Raw genomic sequence first — 14770 nt, 5'->3', positions numbered from 1 at the left:
ACTGGTGTGCTTTAAAAGTCTGCCTTGGAATGCAGTGGATAACGTCACAAAGACTTTTCCCACGTTTTTTTTTAACAGATTATATTAAATTATGCTTCTTATACAACTTTTCTTCATGTGTTCGTTTTTAATTAGCCTTATGAAAATTACATGTACCTTGGCCAGCCCTAAGTGCTTGTCATTCGTCATCAGCTGTGTTGGCTGTTAAGGGAATGTTCAGCATATTGATAAATACTATTAAAAAAAAAAAAGAATATATTCATATTCTTGGTGGATGCTGAACGTTCAGCAGTTTATAAAAGACCATAAACCATCTAAAAGCTGACAGGATTCTTTTTTTTTTCTCTTGTTGTGAATATGCTTGAATATCTAGCCACTTGATTTATGTATTTACTTAGTGTGGTAAATTATTCGACAGCTTCTGGAATTCTGAACGGCTCTATTATGAAAAATGACTGAAAGCAAAAAATCCTGCAGCTAAAGTTAAAGCTTTAAATCTGCTGTGCGAATCAAAAGATGAGAACTCAGTGTGTGACTATGTGGTCCATTAAATCTCAGCTCCATACTTCCCATCCTACTTAAGGATCACTTAATGTAATACAGAGAATATGTGCTGAACTGTAAAGACTGCATGCTGAAAACGACATGCTCTTCTCTCTGTGGACCCTCATTTAAAGGACAAGAGGGTATCAGATAGTGAATTGAGTTTTTATTAATAATAATATATCATAGTCAAATTTTCGCTCATAGTATGTATCGTAAACTATTATTTTATTTAGCTTCTTTTGGATTTTAATCTTTAATGGAATAAACAGGGGCCAACATTTTAAACAGACATCAAACCAATTAAAAACATACTTAATAAAAATAAACCCGTTTGAAAATTATATGTGAGCTTGATTTATATAAGATGTTATAAGAGTTATAAAAGAAATCTTCATGGTAATGATTTATGAATGTTTGTGTCTCGTGTTAAACCTAAGTGTGTACAACACATTTTTCACAATTCTTTTCTTGTGAGTGTAAGTTATCAGATTGATTTTTTTGTCTCTTCCTTTTTGGTTTTGTGAAAATGTAAGTTTTCTGTTGCTTGATTTGGTCATTAAAGTCAAATTGGACAAAGCAAAAACCAAAGCAGCTTATTAAAATGGTGCGGTTTACTAAAAGTAAGGGAAAAGCACTCAAAGTGAATTTGTTTTCTGAAAAATAATTTATTTCCAGAGTAAAATAAACCATATGTTGCCATACAAAAAGTGTAAGAAAAAGGGACAATGTCCAAACTGTAACTGCAGAGAGATCAGCAGAGTAACAGGTAGTGTGTGCTTTGCTGCTTGAGTGTTTCTTCATACATGTGTAGAAAGAAATCCAGTGTGTTGTTGATGGTGCTCACTTTGTTTGACTCTGCACACACAGCTTCCTGTAGCACTATCCCAAAAATAACCGGCCTAGTTTGAACACACCAAATCTGTTCCTTCTTATAAAACATACTACTTTCTTTTCTATGAATTATCCCAAATCTTATGTGACATCAAACACACACATCTCAATAATTAGATTATATGTCATTTATATTGTACTTTTAAATGCAATTTAACAAAACATCCTGGGCCTAATAACACAAATATATTACTCCTCTCTTCTTTTACTTGAATTCCAAACACATACACATATTATTGATTTGTTCTTTGTGCAAAAGCCAAATGAAAATACAATGAACATTCGTCTTTGAAAATAAAATCCCTTATTAAGACATATTAGGCTGAAAAAACTCTGCTAATGAAAAACAGAAAGTACAAATGAAAGAAACGATTAGAATGAGAAACAAACCTGCAGTCTGACACAAATTAGTCATAAACATGGACGTATCAGACACAAATTGCACATTTTCACCTATGAGACAAGACTTGACAGTCTGGTCTAAACCTGTTATCCAGCAAGAGACTGACAAACTGATCCATCCTGACATATAAAAACTATCTGCTTCAAAGTGATTTAATTTATGGACATTTTAACCATCTAATAGGCCACTATTACAACCCAGTTTGGAAAGAAACCTTACTGCATTGAAATGGAACTACAGAATTAGTTTGTAAACACTTGGCAACTTTTAAATATGAGTAAAAGAGGAACCGCCCGAACTTTATTTAATGGTACAAATCTCATTTCTGAATGAGTGACAGGCAGTATACACAGCACTCTGAAAGGAAACTCATTTTTTACACAATTCATTGGAATCATGGCAGACCTAAAACAATATGGCAGCTAGGATTGACGTAACATCACGTCCAATGGCTAATAATCAGCTAGGACTGAGTGAAGCAGTGCTGTAGATGTTGACTAAACTGCTGGAGTCAACAGCAAACACCGAGCAACACCTCACTGGTACGTAAACGACTTAATGGACCCTTTTGAAAAGTTAACACTTTAACTTCCCCTGTGACCTGAACAAAGTGTTAAATAGACAGATTGCCTTCATATATATCTATATGTATATATCTATATATATATATACTTTATATAGATAAATAACTCTTCCTTTCAATAGAAGAACAATGACATCATCAAATGTTCCTTGGAGAGAGAATAATGTCCACCGTGTCCATCTTCTGTATAATAAACTATAAAACTGACTCCATATTTTCACAAACCTCATGGTCCTCGAGGTTATATATAAACTTTGTCCTGTCCACTTGTTTGGGCCCGTCTGTGAGCGATGGGTAAAACTCAGTACGTGTCATGTGACCCTCGTGACTTTTGATGTACTTCTTGTAGTTCCTGTGTAAACAATACCACGTGGTGGTGTAGAGGATGAAAGCCACGCCCTTGAGGATGATGGCGAGGCTTACATACAGATACCTATAAGCCACATTGTCATACAGTAGACAAGCCCCCTTATCGCCACAGTCTGAGCTCCAGAAAAGACAGGTGGAGTCGATCCCAGCACCGAAGATCAGAGGAGGGGGGATGAAGCCTGTGAGACAGCGAAATGGAAACAGATTTAAAAACTTTATTTGCACAAAATAACTTCAAGGAGGAAACACTACTTGGTGTGAATTCAATGTAAAAACTGCATTAATGGAAAATTGTGACTTCTTTATTACATGATGTGATGTCGCCTTCTGTTTATTTTTTAACGTTTGCTTTGGTTAACAAAAGCACATGCTCCATGATGTGTATGTGCTTTTGTTATCTATGGTTTTGATACTGATGTAAAATAAATCTTTGTATCTTGGCTTCAGTCATGTCTCTGTGTGTGTGTGTGTGTGTGTGTGTGTGTGTGTGTATATATGTATATATATATATATATATATATATGTATGCTTTTGTGATGAGCTTTCTTTTCCTCTGTAACACTGTGTCTTTGAACTCGTATGTCATATCTAAGTGTAAGTGCATGTAATTGGCTAAGATTGGTGCTAATCTTCTCCTCTCGTGAAAAAAGTCAGTAGCTGTTGAGCTTAGCTAAAATTCAAAAAGACAGAAAACAAGAGGAAGCTGTGCCTGAGAGTTATTTTGAATGTAACTCTTTGCAAAGACATTTCGTCAACTTTTAAACTTTTCCTACAACAAACATGCATGCAGTATAAGATGTACATGTGTCTGTCTAACACCAAAACTAATAAAGTAAAATCAATACATAGCAGTCACTGCAGTCCAAATCTTACACAATAGCACAAAAGCATCTGCGATTGTTCTTATTTTTATCTTACATCTGACACTGTCAGAAAAAAAATACCCATTTCCTAACACACTTCCAAAAACACAAATGTTTCAAGCTTCGGTAAATTCTACATGTTTGAATATAAGGTTGACTAATTAAAGTTCTTACCCAGGAGTCGCAGCAACAGAAACAACACTCCAAGTGCGTAGGATTTAAGTTCAGGGCTCACGGTCCTGTAAGAGAAGCAGAAACACAATTTGACTTTTATTGTTCATCACCGCACAGCACTGCATCGCAAACACGCTAATATGTTTATATTCACAACATGCCTGATCAGAATGATAACGGAGGGAGTCTGGGCCATGGCTCCGACCAGGCTGCAGGCACAGATCACACACAGGAAGATGAGAAAAGACTCCTGGCAGCCCGGCGTCGGACATTTCCCTGGAACCGCTGTGGCAGATTCACTCTCAGAGGACACACAGGCACATCCTGTTAGATTCTGTGGAGAGAAAATACAAAAGGCCTCACTTAGCAGCTAAACAAACCATATAGCAAGTCCATTTAAAAACAGGGAACACATGTTGTAGTCGAGGGCCACACTCTAAACATCAGGGGGTGAAATCTCATATCATGTCAGAGAAATGATTGAACCGTGCTCTGTATCGGCAAACATTTCTGCCTAACCTGCTGCAGTGAGAGACCACAAATAGAGAGATATTCAGTGCTGCTGAGCGGAGAGAAATGGTCTCTGCATGTGATTTGAATATAGAAGACTCTAATCTGCAGATCAGTGCTTTTGATCCAGGAACAACTGCAGCAAAACTTAATTGGCTGATGTGCTGAAGCTGTTCTGCACGACTTTAAAAACCTTTAAATAGAGTAAAGTGTTTTTCTGCCGTCCAACCACACTGATAATTAACAACAACGGAGACTTGAATTGTCATTTTCTTGCGTGTAAGTGCAGTTAGTAAACAGTTTTAGGTTACAGACCCGAGACATTTTCGATGTGGACTGAAAGCTTCCTGTTCGGGAGCAGCCAGCGAAGCAGGCGGACAGGTACGTGACCCCGTTTGATCCGCACACTGGGCTGATGGAGGAGGTGAAGCAGTTGCAGGTATTGATGCACTGAGCTTCTGGTTTCTCGCCCACCTGCAGAGTCCTGAATGGGAACAGAGACAGAAACCTCAGTTTCCTTTGCTGCAGGAAGTAATAACTATCTATACAAACTAAATTGGAGAAGGACACTCTGCCCTTTTCTTAGTGATACTATGGTTCACTTTTAACATCCCCATGGCAACTGCACTGAGTTAAGTTCACCAAAACCAGAGTAGAGAAGTCCTGGTGTAAAGCCTGTGTTTCTATGGGACAACATTCAGACAAATACTAGACTTTAACATTTTTATGGTCTGTAGAAATAAGTACGGTGGCCCCTTTGGACCAAGTGGTACCTTTTTTCCCGTCTGGGAATAAGTACGGTACTTAAAAAATATTTAGCTGCTTCCTTCTAACAGTCAAACATGGCACACATCTTGAATCTTTGCCGTGAACACAGGCTGTTTTGTCCGTGTACTGTAACTCAACTTCATAAAACATCTGGTTTCTAACAATGGCGATTGCTTGTAGGTCATACATTAGAATTAATGTCAATCAATTTCATCACCAGCTAAAAACTCATCACAGGAGATTTTATAAACTTCATAAGTTACAAGTGGTGTGAGTTTTATCAGCTAACCGATATAAAAGTGAATACTCTTAAAAGGACAAGTGAATGATCCTTCGTTTTATTTGTATTCAGTGTGTTCAGCCCTGAGCACCACAAGGCCACTTTCTGAATTCTTTTTATAGACTCGATTAAAAGAGACAAAGCTGTTTGAATAAAAAGGGAGGTTTTTTTATGCCCTACTGACCGACGGGACTGATAAGAATTTTCATTTTCACATTTAGATCCTCAGCTGTTCACCTCTGATAAAGACCCGTCACCTTGGCAACAGAGTTACTGCTTATATTTATTTATTAGAATAACTGTGTCCTTAAGATTGGACTAAAAATCTACAATCTATGGTACAAAAGAAGTATTCTATGATCTAATAACGCGTAAGTTTAATGTTTAGGTTGAATGTCTGGATGACGCTTTCAGAAGATCAGTTCTATCATCTGGTCCTACATGATTTCATGGGATTGGTGAGCTGGTAAAAAAACAAGCTTGCATGGAAAGTACACTGAGCAAAGAAGAGGTCAAGGAAGTTACACTCTGTGCAACAAATAACTTTCAGACAAGAATCTATTTCCCTCACTTCATGGGAGTAGCCCAAGGTGTGGAAAAGGTTATTTTATCCATCATGATTACAGCATAATAATGACCAAAGTAGTTGTTTCTTCTTTTTGTTAATCTGTCTCTTAAAATGTCTTTTTTTGACTTACAGTATATTCAATTGATTCAGTGATTAAAGGTTGAATTATTCAGACATACAGTATATAAGAAACACGTAAAAAAGCAAAAAAAGAAAAGAAAGAAAAAGCCAAGTCCATCTTGTGGGCTGCTTAAAACTTGATCTGTACCTGAAATGAGAAACAAATGGCTGAAATGTATTACGATTCTTACCTGTTGGGGTATGTGACAGTCACCCCAGCAACAGGACCCGTGTCACAGCCCAGGAACAAGAAGGAGACATAGCACGCTGTGGATATGAGGTTGACCAGCATGGCCATGCGGATGGCTCCAAGTGCTGACAGGTTTAGTTTCTTCACCAGCAGACCGCCCATGAAAATCCCCAGACACGCACATGGAATAGCAGTCATACCTTTCAAAATAAAAGTTGTTTATAGAAACACCTGTTACATTTCCTGGTGTAACTTGCATGCGTATGAGCATGTGTGTGTTTGTGCATGTTTAAAAACAGACCTAGCAGCTGGTTTGCTGAGGTGGTGGTGAGGTTGAACTGCTGCTCGAGGTATTTCCCCAGAAAAGCTGCAAAACCAGCGACCACAGCGATCTCCATACAGGCGGCCAGGGTGATGCAGGTGAACACGGGGTTCGACAGGAGGTGCTTGGTCACCTTGGGGATCACTGGTCGAATAAGAACGAATCAACATAAATATCTCAGATGTAGATGACTTTTTAATACAAATGTTTACATGAATATTAAAGCAAATTATATCTATAATGGATTTTTTTTGCAACAATATAGCAACATGTCTGAAAACTAGAAGGCATATATAAACATAACAATATATGCTATGCACTAAAATGTTTTTGCATTTAACACGGTGCAGTTCCACAGTGGATCCTGTAAACTCACCCCTGAGTTGCTGACAGCAGGTGGGGCTGTTGGCAGGCTCGTGGTTGCTAACAAGCCCGTTGCTGGACTTTGGAGTCTCATACTCTGAATTCATAGATGGAGGGAGCATAACCTGCTCGCTCTCAGTCCCTTCCTCTCTCTCCTTGGTCGGCAGCGACTGAGGGAAGCCAAACATCAGGATGGAGGAGCAAAAGAGTAAGGCACCACACAGAAGGAAGCCCGCCCACCAGGCCCCAATCCAACGCGGGTCGTCTGGAGTGATGTTTAGCTTACCTGTGGAGAGACAAGAGCAAAGTGAGAACAGCACATCCTGTACAGACACTCATATTCAACTAAAACATATGAGAACACTCACTTGTGTCAATGAAGATTGCATCCACGTAGAACTTCGTGCAGACGGAACCTAGGATGAAGCCACATGCAGGCCCAAACACCAGAGTGGAAAAGAGGATACCTGCACGGGACACAAATGTTTAATGTTAATTTAGTCTAATTCTATTCACCGGACTCTTTTGGAAATACTGTACATGAATAAAGGGAAAAAAACAGCCATTAACCTGACACTGAAGGTTAGAGAAATCTTGAGATGATCTTCTAACTGACTAAAGCCATAAAACACCTCTGGTAAATAAATAAGATCATTTACACACAATGTGCACACACTTAAGGGATTTCAATAAACATGTATTAGATAAACCACCCAGCCCTAAAGTCAGTAGGTAAGTTTGACACTTGATCCATTTACAGTTTGTGTAGAGTTTAATCTGAGACAAAGATGTATGTTATGCTCTGTTGGTCAAAAAAAGCTTACATTCAAAAAAGCATCTTATTGGTAAGTTCAGTGTGGCATGGACTCTTTTTTTTTTCTTCTTCAAATGCAAGAAGATTTAAAAAGCCGTTTTTGTTCTTTTTAGCTCGGCTTTCCTCTTGCCCTGTCCTGATTGTACTCCTTGAATCAAGACAGCAAACAGGCAAAAAGTTTGGGCTGTCATGAAAGATCAAATCAGCCAGTTTGAACCACAAGGCAAGTGCAGCATCGGCGGCAACCCACACACCCACACAATGTGACTGCACTCACATGGCTCAGCCTCCTGGCAGGTTAACACAGTGAGCAAAATACCCAAACACACACTTTGAGGTAGACACAAGACAACAGAAACCAGTTGTTTTGTCCCAGTCTGCTGTAGCGTTCAGCTGGAGATATAAATGTGGTCTAAAATCCTCATTAGAGCACTGTCAACGGGGCAAGAGTCTGACACTGTGACTCAGACTACAGGCAGATAATGATGACTCAAAGCTCAATTTGGGGGACAAATTTCTCTCTGGCTTTATATCGTGTGATGTGAGGTGTTATCACACGGCAGCAGGGAGTGTTTTCACTGTATCTAGCACACAGACACAGGCCAGATCTTCTTCCAAGTTTGACGGATACAGGAAAAGTAGCTTAAAATTTGATGTTAAACCAAAATGAAATCATCTCTACTATTCTTCTCCCTTTTTTTTTTTCCTCCAGTCCTGCAGCATCTGAATAATCCCCTTTACTGGCAGCCTGAACATTGCTGATATCAGCACGGTGTCTGCAATAAGATGTTGTTTGGATGCCAGAAGCAGCCACTTAACAAACAAGCATGGAAACTGTGACTAAGCTTCATATGTCTCCACTAGTGCAGATACTAAATGCACGGTCTGTATCCTGCCTTGACCACCCACATAGGAAGGGAGTCAACGCGTTCACACGATTGTGGCCTCATTCACGTTGTAGTTTGTTTTTCACATAAAGGAAATGGCTCGTAAGACTAATCTTGCTGCCACAATGTGGACTCATTTAGGCAGGACAGGCAGAGAAGCATGTAATAGAAGTAAGGTTTCATGTGTGGACTGAAATTTTTTTTTCTCTTAACTGAAACATCTTTGCGGTTAAACAGACAGACCAGCACAGAAAAAAGCAATAAAAGGTGTGAATCTGTGAGGCGCCAAAAGGATGTGTGTGTTCCCCCCCCCCCCCCCCCCCCACTTTCTTCAGCTGGGTCTTTCGTTTTGTTTTGTTTTGTTTTGTTTTAGGAAGAAAACTGGCAAATATGCTCCTCTCCTTTGCTACTCTTAAATCTTAAATCAAAGTAAAAACCAAAACGGCAGTGACAGCTCCGACTTAAAAACACAGAGGGTCTCACAACCACCAACAAAACAGTAAAGACGCATAGGAAGAAGCTGTGGTGGCTATAGACCAAAGAAACTGTTCGGTTTAACAACACTTTTGTAAAGAAAGTCTGCAGTCGATATGTGAACATTTTTCCTGTGGTGTTGCAAACGAGGCCTGTGCACTCTCTGTTTTAAGTGTTTCCTTAGAAACTAAATGTGTTGTTTTGTCATAGCAACAACATCACAATTGCTTTCACCACAGGAAGCCCAAAAGAGGAAATTCAGTGAGTGAAATCACCTTCCAGGGGATGATAGCTGAGCAAGCCCACCACCACTGAGAAGATAAATGTTCTTCTCCCAGTCCATGGTGCTCCCGATGCTTTCAGAAACTCTGTCTCCTTGATGATAACATTGTACCACAGCACGAGGCTTGCATGTGGAAAAGATCACCAACATATGAGGGAGCATGCTTCCTTATCAATCTGCTGCTTCTGCACATGACACAGGATGTGATAATCTTCACATGAAAGAATTAAATAAATAAAATGTTTGTCTTAAGATTAAAGCTCAACTAGAAAAAGCACACAGCTGAGTCAAAATAGGATGACTGTAACATTATTACAAACTGGGGCTTCTGGAAACAAAGTTTTAAACCTACTTCAACACTTCTTCAGTGTCGTTTTTCCAGATTTTTTGTTCGAGCCTTTTGTTCTTAAAATCGATATTGCTGAAAAGAAGAAGAGCATTTGGTCTCTTTTTGGGCTGCTAACAGTTGATACATGAGGCCTTGTTAAATTGTCTCAGCACAAAAACTGGAAGCAGCGAGCAAGGCAACTAGCAAATGTTGCTACATTTGTTCTTTTGTTTTTGTTTATTTGTTCTTTCAACATTTGCCGTTTTCTAAAGTCAAGTCCTAAGCTTGAATGCTTGTTTTTTTTTGCTTTAAAATATGTATTTTAGCTGAAACCAGACCAATGGTCAACACCATTGTAATGAGTATACAGACTAGAGCCAGTTAACGTAGCTTGGCATGGGGACTAAAAGTGAGGGAGGAAACAGCTGACCTCTTTCAGTCCATAGTCAAATGTCTGCATAAAGGCTCTCTCAACTTGTATTTGCAATTTTCCATGCAAAGAGCATGATGTTAAAAATATCAATTCATGGTAATATATTTATGTGATGAGCTTTGAGACTTTACCCAAAGCTAAGCTACTTACCTTTTCAACACAGCTCTGAACTGAAGATGAAAATAGAGAATAAATAAGGATGTTTTTCAAAACTTCCAAACCCTTTCATAAGCTAAACACAATGCACAAACAGACCTCTATTCCCGTCCACTTTAGTGCTACTATGCTCTGTTTTTTATCTTTTATTTTAAACTGACCTAATTGCGTTCAGGTCAATAATAAAAACACAAATGCTTGTACAACAATTCAAAACAAATATTTTTTTTTCCCCCCCACAGGATTAAGAAGACAAAAAAAGAACAGAAAAACCTAAAGAAGCACATTAAATCTCCATGAAGGACAATTCACGACCACAGCTGTGGGTAATATTTGTAAAACTGTAATTCTCCAAACTCCCTTTAAATCCCTTTTCCCTTCCAGCGGTTTTGTGTGGAGATAAGTATAAAACAAACTAATTTGCTCAAGTTCTACTTCTGCCGAGCCTTTTAGTATCCTGTGAATTATTCTCTCAGGGGAGCATGTCAGATGTAATTCAGTTACAAAGCTAGACTCCAGTGTTTTTGTCTCCCTCTAATTTGTTTAGAGACTGATAGAAAAGGCAGGAAGAGCTGGCCATGAGGCTTGTACTTTTCCGGATATTAATTAACCAACAGATGTGTCCCATGTCCTACAGTCCATAAAGAAAGTTGGCTTGAAACAAGTATTACATTTAAAATGTTCACACAAGATCAAAGAGGCTTTTGCTTATCTTGTGTAGATCCGAGTTAGTTTTTGTAGTGCTTGTGGTTTTGAAAAAAAAAAAAAAAAGAAAGAAAGACGGAAGAACCTCGATGTCATGCTATCCATCTTCAAACTTTGACAGCATTATCATAGAACAGCACAACTTACTAAGCAACTTCATCATCAAGACTTTAAATGCTAAGCAAAGATTTAGCCATCATAGAAGTGATGATAACGACTTTGATTAAAGGCGCTCCTGATTATAAGTTGAACTACCGTAGTTGAAACCCAGAGAGAGGGACAGATTTGAAGCAGTTAAACACAGATAAGATAAGAATTTAAAAACTCCCAGTTGCAAAGTGCAGCTATTTTAGACTTTTTTAAACCAAAAGAATGAGATTATAAACCAGCACTGCTTGAGCATGAACAGCTCATGCTAATAGAAATGTCAGATATACTACGCCTGCAGCGTCCTCCATTTCCTTCCCACTCTAATTTCACAAAAGGAATTTCTTCTCCTTCGCTAGTAATCCTGCTCAAATTGGTTCAGTAATCCTCTGGGCTAAATAAGAGCAGAGTGGGATGTTTAAGGCCAAACAACGGCTTGTGCCACTTTCACAAGGGCCCAACTGAAACCGAGAGTGAGGGAAAAGATCATTGATAGATAATCCCAGAACCTGCCTTTCCACCTCGGGGGCCTAAACACAAGTACGTGTCCAAAGGTCGAAGGAAAAGGAAAACACTTGTCTTGCAGTAGAATAACTGCTTAATGCAAGTTCACTTTTATGGGGACTATAAGTTTGATATAAAGAGCGTTCAGACAAAAGCCTCTGTCTTAACATCCTCTGTGAAGAAGAGAAAAGACATTTTGAAGATTGAAGAGACTCTGGAGAGCCACTCTAACAGGCCACAGACGTCTCACTAAACACTGGCTGGTTTTTTTTTGTTTTTTTTAATGTCCACTGACGTAAAATGGCATTACTCAAGCTGACAGTTGCACAAAGGATCCAGGCAACACAAGAACACCTTAACACTCACTATACCTAACAACCGTCCGTCTGCTTCCTGGAAACTCACTTCCTCTTCTTTCTTCAACTGTACAGAAACAGCAGGCACAACTGTATAATAATTTCTAGTTTGAGATATAATGTGTACAATGCAGAGGTCAAAAGGTAAAATCATTTTTATGGAGATAACGCTTTATTTGTTTTTGTTTGTACCATAAGGTTATGGGTCAGTTTATTGTTGTAAATTTATACAAACTTTTATTTATTTATTTCTTTTTTAACTTTTAATTTTAAATAAATTGGCATTATACAAATAGATTGACTGATTAACTGATTGATTATGCTTGTATGCATCCATGGTTGTCAGTTGATTATAATAGGCCACTAGTCTCAGATATCAAGTACAGTTTGTAACTTGGTACCGCTCCTAAATTTCTAAGATATGTGGATTTGATAAGAAATGGGAATTTCGGCCTTTTCAGTTCCTTAAAGCAACATTAATCATAAAAGATGATTCTTGATGATTCAGTTAGTATTTAGCCAGCCATAGAAGTTGTACTGTCAGGACCTGCTATGCCAGTATATGAATCACATTTAAAATATTAAAATAATTATAATAAATAATTAAAATAAGTATTTTTTTCCTTAGATGAGCGTTTAGCACCCCTCCATCCCTGGTTGCCACAAAAAGACCCTGTAGAGCAGAAACGTACGTTAATAATGTAGGCCCATGAACAAGGAGAGATATCCCCATGCAGTGACAGCATTTCTGTTACAGAGGGAACACTAACTACTAAGTCAACAGCATTTAGGTATGCAAAATGCATGACTGATATCTGCTTATTTATTGTAATATCCATACATTTTAGCCTTGTTTGATCATTTCACCTCATCATGCTACCTTCAGAAACAGCTAATATCATAGATACATGAAGAAACCAAATTAGCTACTGTTTTTACTTATTAACAAGAAGTAAATGGGGACAGTTTTACTGCATGCTAACAGTAATGGCATTATGCTAGCTACCTTAACATAATAATAGATATTGATTTAAGAAGGGAATAACGTGCTCTGGAGGACTCCGTTTAGTAAAGGTAAGTTAAAAAAAGTGTATGATAGTGAAGTTAATTGAGCAAGTGTCAGATTGAAATGTCTGGTGGTCTCTGAAAATGCTAACTCCAGATTTGTGAGACTCTTGCAACATTTGCGTGCGTTGTTTACAGTCACATACAGAAGTAGAAGAACAAAGTCTTCACAGGGAAAAGCTTCTGGGTGGCTGACCAATTTAACCAAAGGGCATTTACGCAGGAGACACATCCCTGTATGGAACCAAACATCGGTGTTGACTCATTGTTTCAACCAGAATCTTCTAGCACCAACACCTAACCAATCTGCGTCATTTGGTTTAACCGGTGGTTTAACATGCAACAGGCAGAGGTGCTCTACTATTTCAGGTTTAGGAAAAGATTATGCTTTAAGGCCAAAATGTATTTCAATGTTTTTCTAATGGTTATATGTCGGACATAAACTATTAATTCTTGGGTGTAGAGAAAGAATAAACCTGATATTAGAACTACTATGCACATGACCCAAGCAAAAAAAATGGCGGTTTAAATGAACAAAACAGTAAAAAGCAATTTATTTTTATCATCCATGTGCTTTTGAAAGTGTAGGTAAATACCTTAGAAGTCCAGGATTTCACAGGATTCAACATCGACAAGGTGATCTATTTATCATTGAAGTGTTATTGATATGGAGGACACAGCTAAGTTATCAGTAAATGGAAAAGCTGCATTTAAGGTCACATATTATGCAAAACACACATTACTATGGTTTATCACATGGTAATACGTGTCCCAAGCCCGCCAGCAAGTCCTTCCTTTTGATTGCTCCACTTTTCAGAAACTGTGTGCTCAAACAGGTGTTTTCGTTATTTTTCCTTAATGACATCATAGAAGGTAAGTAACCCCTTCCCCAGGTTGGTGACACTCCCACAGGTGTTGCAGGTGTTTGTTCTGCCTTGAGGCTACCTTTCCATCGTTAACAATATTGCAAGAAAGCCAAAGCCACATACCCTTCCAGAGGGGTGTGGTAAAACCCTGGGGCCAAAATAGAGGCGTTTATAGGCCTGTTAAAATACAATCTTTTTGACATTTGAGAGCTATTTAAACTTTTGTGTTATTGAATAACAATTTTGTCAAAATTGTAAAAAAAAAAAAAAAAAAAAACACAATCCACATTGGGAATTCTTATCCTTCAAAAGATGTAAGGGTTGGTCCCCTGTGTTAGTGTAACTTGAACCTGTTTTTTTAATTAATAATCTTAAAACTCGGTGGTCTTTGATTTTGTTTTAACAGGTCTATCATTTCTGTTTAATAATAATCTATCTATCTATCTATTCAATAATAATACATTTCATTTAGACACCTTTCAAAACACTCAAGGTCACCTTACAAAGCAGTACATAATCTGTATGTACATGGCACATCACTTTGTGCCCAAATTACATATTTCACAACCTGCTGCAGTTTTTCCACAAACCTTCTTTAAGACGTTTCATTAAATATGAGGTCTCAAAACGTCACTCACAAGTGAGAGGCAAACCAAGCATGCTATTACATAATCTATGACTCTCAAATTACTAGTTGCAACATTTGCTAATAACACATTGACACTTTGCCGAACATTTACTGAACCTGCATGATGTTATCTGACATGGTTGGAGAGATCAGTTTTCACTCTCAGGTATGTAA

The 14770-nt window shown here is 38.2% G+C and overlaps 1 protein-coding gene across 1 annotated transcript in view; it reads right to left on the bottom strand.

Moving 5' to 3' along the window:
- Positions 1-1191: 1191 nt before the first annotated feature.
- The window catches only part of slco3a1a (solute carrier organic anion transporter family member 3A1a), a 35514-nt gene continuing 21935 nt past the window's right edge, over positions 1192-14770 (bottom strand). The window contains exons 3-10 of the mRNA XM_079345894.1: positions 7319-7417; positions 6964-7236; positions 6567-6731; positions 6267-6465; positions 4655-4823; positions 3991-4163; positions 3830-3894; positions 1192-2971 (exon numbers count right to left, since the gene is read on the bottom strand). Coding sequence (XP_079202020.1) covers positions 2619-2971; positions 3830-3894; positions 3991-4163; positions 4655-4823; positions 6267-6465; positions 6567-6731; positions 6964-7236; positions 7319-7417 — 1496 coding nt within the window. The 3' untranslated portion in view covers positions 1192-2618. The remainder of the gene's footprint in view (positions 2972-3829; positions 3895-3990; positions 4164-4654; positions 4824-6266; positions 6466-6566; positions 6732-6963; positions 7237-7318; positions 7418-14770) is intronic.

Source organism: Symphodus melops (assembly GCF_947650265.1).
Source record: "Symphodus melops genome assembly, chromosome: 6".
NCBI lineage: Eukaryota > Metazoa > Chordata > Actinopteri > Labriformes > Labridae > Symphodus > Symphodus melops.
Note: the sequence above shows the minus strand (reverse complement) of the source record. Positions and strands in the feature narration are given on the sequence as shown.